The 12,005-nt window shown below is 33.6% G+C and overlaps 1 protein-coding gene across 2 annotated transcripts in view; it reads left to right on the forward strand.

Annotated features, from left to right (window-relative positions):
* prex2 (phosphatidylinositol-3,4,5-trisphosphate-dependent Rac exchange factor 2) overlaps window positions 1-12,005 on the forward strand; it is a 258,834-nt gene that overhangs the window by 28,691 nt on the left and 218,138 nt on the right. For both annotated transcript variants that reach the window (XM_001923322.6, XM_073940635.1), the window contains exon 2: window positions 8,017-8,088. In XM_001923322.6, coding sequence (XP_001923357.1) covers window positions 8,017-8,088 — 72 coding nt within the window. The remainder of the gene's footprint in view (window positions 1-8,016; window positions 8,089-12,005) is intronic.

Here is a 12,005-nt window from a genome sequence, read left to right on the forward strand (position 1 = left end):
TTTTCAGATTTAAACCTCAGCTGGGTGTTTCCATTCACTTTGACACTGCACAGATGGTATTTTTCAAAAACCCATAATAGGGGCTCTTTAAGAAACTTGGATAACCCAGCGGGTACCTTAAATATAAGAAAGTAAATGTAAAATAAAATAAATATGTTTTGTTTAATAGAGAGCCAATTATTATGCTTTTGAATAGTATTTTTTTATTTTGGTTTATGCACTAAATTTCTACAAATGATGTTGTATACTGTAAACTTGTATTTCTTTTCTCACATTAATAATGCATGTTTATTTTCCTCATTTACAATATATGACAAGTTTAAAGACTGATTTTTTTCTGATTTCTTCACTCTGTGATCAGTTGCTTTGCATAAATATAAGCAGATGTTTCAGTAAAATGTTGTAAAGTCTTTACAGCAAATGTCACATCCATAATGTTGATATTGTCTCAATAGCTAATCTCATGCAGGTGTTTAATGCCTATAGACAAGTGGGCGTTTTATATGTATGCTCTTTTGTTAATAATAACAGTTTGAAATCTTGCACACATAAATTTTAGCATGTCCCAAATCAGCAAGTCAGCTCTTAGAACACGTATTTATAGTAAGAGTATCCTGTGGATGTTTCCCATTGGAGTCTCCGGATGGATCCTGGTGGTGTTATTAGTTTCCATAAAATACAGGCTGCTCTTCTTTGGATCCTCCATGAAAAGCCTGTTTTGTTGCAGGCGTTTTCTGAATATGGGATAAAGTCTGACAGTGTCACAGAGCAGAAGCCTCTAGTGGCACGCAGGCTTTGTTGATGTTGGGCAGAAATAGAGCCTGGTAAATTGAGTTTTTCCTCCGCAGGAAGAAAAGCACAGGCCATTTCCTCAGACGCCCTGGTGTGGGTTTGGGAAGGAGGTTGATCTTAGATTTTGGTTCATCATCTGTCTGTAAAAAAACAAAAACAAACAAGCACACATACTGTACAAACAAACAAACAAACTAGCAAACAAGCTGAAGACCATGTACTGTGTAAACAAATAAGTGTACAGGAATAATTTGATTTGATATTAACAATTTTAGAAAGTGATACATATCTGTTAATTGTAATAATAATAATAATAGTCACAACAATAACAACAAAAGCGAAGACTGTGGTGATGATGATAAATCTACAGGTTTATGAAATAAAATAATTAGAAAAATTACAAATAGAATGATTTGTCAATTTAATTTATAATCAATTCATAGTAAATGTAAATTTTAAATATATTAATAATAATAATAATGATAATAATACAAATAATATGTTTACAGGATTAATAAAAACTTTTATATTAATAGTAACAATCAAAATAATTTAATTTAATTCATAATTCATTTAAGTAAATGTCAGTTTTTATATATTAATAATACAAATAAAAATATTAATACTACTACTACTACTACTACTACTACTAATAATAATAATAATATATACATAAGATTAATAAAAACATTTATATTAATAGTAACAATTAAAATAATATATATTTAATTCATAAATAATTTATAATAAATCTAAATTTTAATAATAATAATAATATAATAATAATAATAATAATAATAATAATAATAATAATAATAATAATAATACATATAATATGTTCACAGGATTAATAAAACATGTATATTAATAGTAACAGTTAAAATAATTAGGTTTAATTTATAATCAATTTATAATAAATGTCAGTTTTTTATATATTAATAATACAAATAAAATATTAATACTACTACTACTACTAATAATAATAACAACAATACTAATAATAATAAACAATACATAATAATAATAATAATAATCTTATGGTTGATGTACAATCTGATTTTACTACAATTAAACTTTTTAATACATAGTATTTTTTATTAATAGAAATGTCACCATTTACAGCAGAAGTTCATGAAACTAGTAAACCCTTTGATTTAGTGACAGTGTCAGTTTATAAGTTTGAGACAAGAAACATAGTTTGATTTTCTCACCTCTTGAATGTTATTTATTACTATGAATGTGCAGACCTTTATTTTGTCTGCACATTTGCCACTTTCTCAGACTTTAAATGGGGTGCTGTGGACTTGGTTGGATGGAGCTCTGAATGTTTTCTTTCACTGACTGAATTAAAGTCTGGCCCAATTACCACAACACAGAGAATCAGGGCTCATCACTGAACAAAGCCTCCATTCACTGAAGCAGAGTGTCTGCGTTTCAGCACACGGGAATAGTATACGTTACCTGCGATTGACCACAGTCGTCCTGTAGTATTACCATTCTGTGACCCTGCAATGAAGATTTGTTTTCTTTTTCCTTTTTTCCCCCCAAGTTTTCAGGATTAGTAAAATAGCAATGACGTCACAAAAAACAGCAAGCTCTAAGGTACATCAAGCCTAATATTATGCTGTGTATGTTTACGTGCTATTTGGGTGTTTCTGTCCGTCGGCTGTCATATATACATTGCGGAAGAAAAAAAATCTTTTGAAAAAAACTTGTCATTGATTTTTCAGGAAGAATGACATACTGATATTCATCTCAGACTCATACATAACACAATGTCTGGATGAGATAAATGCAGGAATTTAATATTACATAACAGGAAAGCTATGGCTGTCATAAGGAAACTCTAACTGTAAACTTATACAAGGAAGACTGGCATTGTGTAATTTCCACCAAACACTTGTAAACACATAAGAAGTAAACACATGGAGGAGTTTGGGGGCTGTAATGTCTCCTGAAATAGACAAATGCATAAACACATTCAAACCCATGCAAACATGCACATGCCACTGTACATTTATTGCTTCCTACGGGCTGTAAATATAGGTAATGACAATTACATCAATGTAGTATATACTGTATACATACATGGACATTAGGTTTATGGGAATTTTTTTGTTTCTTCATTTACTTGGAAAGAACACATTAATTTGTAATGTTCAAATAAATACAGATTTTATCTTCTATTTACCAAAGAATACACTGTAAAGAAAAATATGATAAAAAACGACAGTAACATTTTTTACTTTTTTAAAACAAGGTCATTTGTTATTCAAAGCTTTATTTTGTGAGTTGGACAAGATTCAACTTGATGTTTAATTTTACTTGTAACTTGTAAAGTTACGTTTAAGACAACAAGTTTTTTAAACAGTGTATATTAATTTTCTATATTAGGCAAATCTACTTTCTTCAAAAATATCAATGTCATTTTTCATTGAGCAATACATCAACATATTAACTTGATTTCTGAATGATCTGATCAGTTAACCATCTAACCAGTCAATCAGTCAGGCAACCAATGAGTCTATAAATCAACCAACCAGTCAGTCAGTCAGTCTGTCAACTAATCAATCAGGCAACCTATCAGTTAGTCAACCAACCAACCAGTCTGTGAATCAGTCAATATATCAACCAATCAATCAACCGGCCAACCAACCAATCCAAACAACCAACCTAACCAACCAGTTTTGGTGACACTTCCTGAAAATGCTGAAGACAGCACTGTATACTATTTGCACAGCAATTTAAAAACTACAGTAAAGTTAGACATCACTGCATTTAGTGAGGTATCTGAGTACAAGACACTGAATACGTATGTTTCACATTTTTTATGCATTTGCTCTTTACAATCCTAATTTATTCACATCATTGTGCAAAAGAATAAAAACACACTTATTTACAACAAACATAAGCTCTCTTTCAGTAAAGCTGCGCACAGTTGCATAAAATATGCAGTACATATCGGAACTGAACCGTCAACACACACAGGTCTGTAAATCATTCATCAAATTGTTCAATTTTAAAGACATTTTCAGGAAAATAAAGATTATTATTATTAATATTATTTATATAAAATTTGCTCGACAGATTTTGACAACTAGTTCAACATTTTTGTATGTAATGACTCAAGTAATGAAGTGAGGAATATTAGTTTTATATGAAGTGACTATTCATCATTCACAAGTTAATTTTGACCGAGATAACATAAGCAAATGATAATGTTATAAACAGCAGAGAGTTGTAAGAAAACAATTGATACATGTCCAAAAGCATTTGCAATTTGTTGGATGGAATGCGAAACTGCTACTAGGATGTGCACAAATGACTAATTGTTTTGAGTAATGCATTAACTGTTGTGCAAATAGGAATAGTGTTGTGTGAAATGCGCCAAAGCGACTGAGAAAAACTGTAAAGAACATTAAAAACTTACTTCAAACTTTGCCACAGGGATATGCAATAAGTACACATTTTATATTCTTTCTGGAGGGTTTAAGCCTTAAATCCAAGTGGTCAGACTCACTCACACACCCCATAATTTGTATTCAGTCTGGATATTTGTCAAATATGAAACCCTGCTGGCGTTTTCTCCTCCTGGTGAAGATATTAGTATGAGAATGAGTTCAGGTTCAGAGGGTGCTCATATTCTGTTACCTGACTGTCTAATAAAGGCCGGATTTACTGCAGCAGCTTTCCGTTTGACGCATAAGACGGCAGGTGTGTGAGGGTCTGTGATTTTGTCTGTGTGTGGTGCACATCCAAAAGTTTGTTTTGTGTTTTGGACTGAATAATTGTAAGGTGTTCTTTGAAAGGACAAGTTGTTTTTTTCCTGCAGTCTTTTTGGATCACATCCACCTTTTCATTCTAGCGTCACACCAAGACTCATGCTTGGAACCGAAGGGGAATGTAGCAAATTTAAATTGGGCTAGTATTTTAAAAAGTAAAATCTCCATAACCTTAGTTTTACCACACATGGCTCCTATTCTAAACCTCTGATGACATGAAACCGTATGCAAATGTTAACTTAAGTTACATGGAACTCGGCACACGCTATAGCAGCCCTGTCAAACCAATGCAAGACGGCATTCGTAACACTCCACACGCGAGTTCATTAGACTTGCTGATCAGCCGTACAAAAACGTAATCAGCAGCGAGGCTTTAGGTGCACAGTCGAACCGCAATCAAGAGCCCACTTTCATTACCTCCTTCCTTATTCTCCTGGATTTTCATTTGAAGGGTGTTCTGAAACTGTTTAATTTCGCTTGATGAAATATATAAGTGGTTAGATCTTGGCCTTGTAATCAGAGCATTGAGTTTGCGTGTGATTATGGTGCTGGTTAAGAGCCCCTCTTTGGTTATTTGACCCACTCATCCTGCTGTTTACTGCACAGCCGTTTCAACAGATACGCTAACAGGAAATGCCTTGTTTTCTGTATGGTCGTTAAATTGTAGTTAACGCTTTCAGTTTATAATAGTCCTACTTGAATCTCTTCATCCATATGAAGAGTCCAAACAATATTGTACTATATTTAACTTATTAGCATCATAAGTCATTGTCTGTCAAGAGAAATGCGTTACAGGAAAGTGTATAACCTTATTAAAACAACAACAACAACAAAACATTGTGGCCAATTAAAATTTGTAACTTCTATTTACATTTTATATGTATTTGTAATACAAATTTGTCTTTTAATAAAAGCAGTCAGATATATGAACTGTACCTTTAATTTTACCTGCTCAAAGAAAACACTCTTTTTGAATGCATCGCACAAAATTCAAGTACACGCTCTGAACAAAATGACCAATTAAAACAAATAAACAAATTATCCAGCTTTCTTTTTTAGCATTTTCGAGGGAGAAGATAAATGCCTATGATTGGTCACGCTCTCAACAGAAAAGGTTGCGGTTGGCTTTAACGCTCTGGCGCTGTTCACCAATGAGTAAACAGACGTATAAACAGCAGCAGTGATCACAGCTATCAAACTATTTCATTACTGTAACAAGAGGCAATTCAATCATAACTTAATGATAAAACAGTTGTCATAACATCATTTATCAACATGTGGCTTTTTTTTGGATTCTCAGAAGCTAATTAAAGATGTTAAACAGAAAATATGCTGCGACCATTGCTGTTTTACATCCATCAAAATGATATGCAGGCACTTACTGGCCAGTATCTATCAGCTGATAACAACTAATAACACTCATTTAATAGAGTGATAACACTTAAATCTGCTGAGAATTTTATTTAATTATAACCTTGCCAGTCCTACGCCACTCAAACCGCTCGAATTGGTATCGAATCGGTGACCTTCCACATGGGAGTCGGTTGCTCTACCAAGTAGGCTAAAGACCATAGCCTCTAGCGTCTGTCGCTAGAGCACCTTTAGAGGTCAGAGGATTGAGGTTTTACCTGCACAGCCTTTACTAGCTAGCCTCCGTTACACTCCTCCCATAAACCTCGCTCCCATCCGGGTCACTGCACCAATGTTGCCCCGTCGGTCCTACGCCACCCTACCCGCTCCGAGCTGGTATCGAACTGGTGGCCTTCTGCATGGGAGTCAGTTGCTCTACCAAGGAGGCTAAAGACCATGGCCCCTAGTATGTCACTAGAGCACCTTTAGAGGTCAGAGGAGTGAGGTTAACCTGCACAGCAATTACTAGCTAGCCTCCGTTATGTAAAGATGATGTTCAATTAAAATAATTAGTAAATTTCCTACTGTAAATATTTCAAAACACAATTTTGATTAGTAATGTGCATTCCATTTAGACAACTTTAAAGGTGATTTTCTTAATATTTAGATTATTTCAGATTCCATATGTTCAAATATTGGCCAAATATTGTCCTAGCAAACCATACATTATTGGAAATGTTATTTGTTCAGCATTCAGATTATGCATAGATCTCAATAAAAATAAATAAATGAAATAAAAAAGCCCAAGACTTTTTTCGATTATCTCTGATTTTGTGGTGCAGGGTTACATTTTACATTTTGTTTACAACTGTATTTAGTGCTTAAACAGGGCCTTAATAACTTCCTTTTGTCCACTTTTACCTAATTTAAATACATTTTTACTATAGTTGTGAGCAACTATATGTATAGAAACTCTCTGATATTTTGATCTACTATTAAATAGGCTTGCACAATGTACATATGAACACAAAATGAGGCATTGAAGAGCAGCAGCTTCCTTTTGGTACTGTAGACGCAAAAATACTTAGAATTTGTGACTGGGAAGAGAAAATTACGCTTTTTAATTTCCCTCCCTTTAAACCGTGCTTAAGAATGATTTCAGTAACCAGACAGTTGTTGGTTTTTGTGGCTGTTCAAATGCAATCGACCACATCAGCGTTTGTTTACTCTAAGAAATAATCTTATCGAGTGTGTTTTCAACTACCTCTGGAAGCGGCCAAGAGTGGACGAGCTCAAAACATTTCAGACCCTGCTTTAGTGTCATCAACTTGTGTACAGATTAACAAAAAAAATGCATTTTAATTCCAGGTGTAAACCGTGTCTTTCAGTCTTTTTTTGAACACTTCATGTTTTTAGCCCCTATATTAAACAAACCAAACATTTTTCAGCATGCTCTGGACAGCATTTGCTCTCAATTTAATGAATAAGATCTACAATCACAACTAAAAGTTATTTCACCAGCTTTGATATGTGTGTAATCTAGACATGACAGCTCAATTATCTCATGCCTGTTTTATAATAGAAAACGCCAGTGTAAGCACATGATTCAGATAAGATGTGAACAGTCTCGTTTTTATTGAAATGATTCCTCCAAATAGAGATTTTACCACACGATAGGATTTATTTGTGTTTACTGAAAGTGACTTGCGGATGCAGCTATTCATCAAACCTCAGATTTGCTGTATTCATTATTTCTGTCTCTTGGCAAAAGCAGTCAGTCTTCCTTCCTGTTGTTTTAATCTCCTGTTTTGTCAGACCCCAGTAAAGCAGCATCTATCCGCTTCTCCTTGGGAAGGTTGCGAATGACATTAGCTATGTATTCCCTGTTGCCTTGATCCAGAGGAGAAATTGGATTTTTATGTTGGGTCGCTATGTTTGTTGTAGTTTTGGTTGGTCAGAGCTTTTTCATCCAATTCGGTCCAATTGGTTATTCAACTCAGTCTTTGTCAGACAGATGACCACGAGCTGGAGGAAGACAGTTTGGCCTATATACCGACTATTTACATTCTCCTCTTTTCTGTGTCCCCACCAGGTACTTCTTCATCGCCTCAATCAGTATGCTGCATCCAAGATTGATAAGAATATCACGGAGGAGACTGTCAAGGTCAGTTTTGTCACATTCAAGCCTCAGATATTAATATTTGATAGAGAAATCGTTCACTGAAAGATGAAAATGACTATGCCATTTCAAACATGCATGCATTTTCATCCATAAAAGGAGGAGTTCATCCATAAAAGGGGATGTTTAGCTAAATGCTCTTGTTTTATTATGATGAAAATGCTTTAAAAAAATCACTAGATATCACCCATAAGGCAAGAGATGCAAAACTATTTTGTTAAATAAAATAATGAAAAAATTAAATATAACAATACATAATCTTGAAATAATAAGATTTAAAGAGCTACAGTTTATGTAAAAATACTAAAGATACTTCAAATTACTAAAGTTATATTGTATAAAAACTTTTGAAAATATAATAGTGACACTAACACAGAAAAAGACTTTAAGGGCTGTGTTTTATAGGCACAAAGTCTAAAGTGCATCACCCAAAAAATTGTCCGAATACACTTTTGCTATTTTAAGGATAGAGAAATACGCTCTGTGACCTGGAGCAAGCTCTAACAGGGTTGTACTAATTCTCTTAATGAGTTATGGGTGTGTTTTGACCATACAGACCAAACGTGCACTAATCAGAGTCTCATTCCCCACTCCCTTTAAAAATCAGTTGCATCGCACCATGGCGCATTTGCTATTTACATGGCGGATTTTATTACGTGGTAAAACTGAACGCTTCACTAGCAAGAAAACAGTTAAACAGATAGGATAACAGGATAAAGAACAAGCCTCCTTCATTCTGGCTTTTTACTTTCTCGTTCTACATATTTAATTTTGTTTGTTAAGCGCAAAGATCCATTTCAAAACTATTTCTAAATTCAGTTCTAATTTTCAGCAAACAAATAAATGAACAATAATAATGAAGTGTGGTCAAAAACTCTAATCATTATATTGTTATATCAATACATATGTCCTATTCTTATGCCCCATATGGTGATGCATACATCTCCAAAAGCCGGCAGGTGTACAAATCAAAACTTGTTTTTATTAAAACAAATATAAATATGCATATAATAAATTTTATAGTATAATAGTATTATTATTATTATTATTATTATATATTATTAATTTATATTATTGTATATTAATATTATTATAGTAATATTACTACTACTACTACTAATAATAATAATAATAATTATTATTATAATAATGACAAAATTATAACAAAAATGCAAATGCCAACCTGCCTACCCCGACATGAACTAGGCATGGAAGTAATGATTTTTATATTTATGTAGATTTTTTTTTTACATTTTAATCCTTTATATTTTTTCATATGTAAAGATATTTGTGTATTGCTGTACATCCTGTGTGTTTGGACCTGCATAGGCGCAAAACTAATTTGATTTGTGCTGGACTTCAGATTAGCTTTTTGTTGGTCAACGGTGCAGTCTATTTCAGATCCTCAAAATATTCAACACACCAACAATGCGCCTTAACACACCTCCTTTTTGGACCGGAACACCCATGCGTTCACAAAAGGGGGCTAATGGATTTGCTATTTAAACAACCTAATGAAAGCTTGAAAATTACAATTGCGCTGGTCTGATAATAGCAACAAATCACGCCACAAAGATCTTGCGCTTTATTGTGCAAGGTGTATGATAGGGCCCTAAATGTAAAGAAAACTGAAGTTATTCAAAAATGTTTAATTTAACATTTTTCATTAACTTTTAAAATTTTCATTACATTTACATTTTTTTAATATTTTTTATGTTTGTGTTAATTTTATATAATCTAAAAAAAAACAATGTTACATAAATAGAGTGAAAAAAACTAACTAAAACTTAAAAACAGTTAAAAAGATGCTTGCACTCTAAGATAACCACGAAGAAATTGGCCATGAGATTTTTGAGATGGAAAGAGTATTTTATGTGTGTTTGTGTGTGTATGTCATGGTTAGGGATGCCACTGTTCTCAGTATAATATTGTACCATACGGTACGACCTCCACGGCTCAATATGCGCTTGTGAATTGGGGTTTTCTCGGTTTTGCGTTTAAATAATTTATGTGCATTTTATGTCTTCTTGAATTGACTGTGTGTGCCTCTAAATCCATGAGCTGAGATGAGGAAACTCTTCCCTGTGAGTAAATATCCAATCACTATGCTCTAAAGTTAGGGGGCGCTTGACCATCATTCCACACTTTAACATTGTGAGCGGCGGTAAAGTGAGGCTGAGGCAACAGTACGAGAAAGCCCTGGCGTCTTTCAAATCTGCGGTGTGAGGACATTTGAGTTTTGCCGATAAGCATAATGCTAATAAAAGAAAAAAATGTTGAAAAAAAAAAAACTGTGTGCAAGCATTGTTTTACACGTATAACCATGACTGCACATCTGTAGCACCATCACCCAGCAATATCACTGTCTGAAGGCAGAATAGCAACGAAGGCTATAAAGTCCTCCAAATAGCAACATTACCTAGCTGAATTTACCGAACTTATTCCGAGAGACACATAAAAATAACAAAGGCAGTGCGGGTGTCTATTGCTAAAGATTTGCAGCCGTTTTTGTTGATTGGTGATGTGGGCTTTTGTCATTTGATAAAAGCACTCGATCCGTGTTAAAGACTACAGTCTCGCATTTTTTTAGCACCGAGATAATGAAGATGGTTTATTTATGTTTAGTTAAGTACAACTATGTTTATTTGAAATGGCCAATTTATCTTTATTAACTTCACATGTATGTTTATTTTCAAAGTGTAGGATTTTATGTGTTCCCCAGTTTGTACATGGGCTACCAGCAGCGAGATTTCAGTGTTAATTTTTTTATACAATACACTAGGAACTATTGTACTTTTCTTGGCTTTTAAGTAAAACAAAATGAGTATTGCAATTCCTTAACCTCTTACTGTTCCGATTGCCTATAGAATAATAATAAAAAAAAAGAAACACGTCAAGCCATAGGAACCGAACCGAAAACTGTGTTAAAAAAACGAGGTATGTATTGAAATGTGAGCTAACTGTATTGTTGCATCCCTAGTCATGGTAGTAATAGTTTCCATACTTTACATACCTGTATACATTAAATAATCAGAATTGAACTTCCTAGAGTGCCCTGGGAAAGGTATTAAATAAATAGCTCAAAACAATGGTGTATTAATATTGTATAAATTAATGAATTAAGTTAATTTACTGTAAAATGTATAAACATTTCTACCATTTTTTAACAGTAAAAATCTAACAACCACAAATGCTGTTTTTTGGCCAATTATTTTGATATATTAGTACTTCAAAGTCATAAGAAATTTTGTGACACGTGCTGGATTTTAGATGAGTGAAATTGAACGTCATTGGTTTGTTCATTTCCTGAGTTGAATTATGACAGGCTTTGGGGTAAGCTATTTGAGAACGTTTGCATATTTATGAAGTGCAAAACATGAACTATTTCTTCAAGCCAAGGTGCATGGGTGGAGGAAACGGTTGTAAACAATAAATTTTCAGGATGGTTGGCGGTGCGTGACAGTAAATTCAACGCAGTCTTACTGGGATTTATAGAGGGACAATGGGAGCATGTAAACAAGCTCTGTTTGCATGTTTGAGAGTGTTTCTGAATATACATGTTTGAGGACATGTGTGCGTGATGCTGACTGACCAGAGGCCACGCAGAGTTCAGGGTTATTGAATGTCTGAACTCTGTAGCACACAGCTGGCTTGTCTTCAAATAGAGTGCTCCCTGAAGATTTTGGACACTTAACAGATGTTTTATAAATGTCTGAAGGTTACAGAGTTAGGTATAAAATATCCACTGAAAAGTCTTAAACAATTATCTTAAATACATAGTTCAAAACTGAAAATTAGCTGCTAATTTGTTGACCCTCAGATGATCCAAATGTAGTCAACTTTTTTTTATTCAGCAGAATATTAAAACAAAATGTAAGTCAAAAGCTAAGACTTGAGAGTGA

This window comes from Danio rerio, chromosome 24 (assembly GCF_049306965.1).
Source record: "Danio rerio strain Tuebingen ecotype United States chromosome 24, GRCz12tu, whole genome shotgun sequence".
NCBI lineage: Eukaryota > Metazoa > Chordata > Actinopteri > Cypriniformes > Danionidae > Danio > Danio rerio.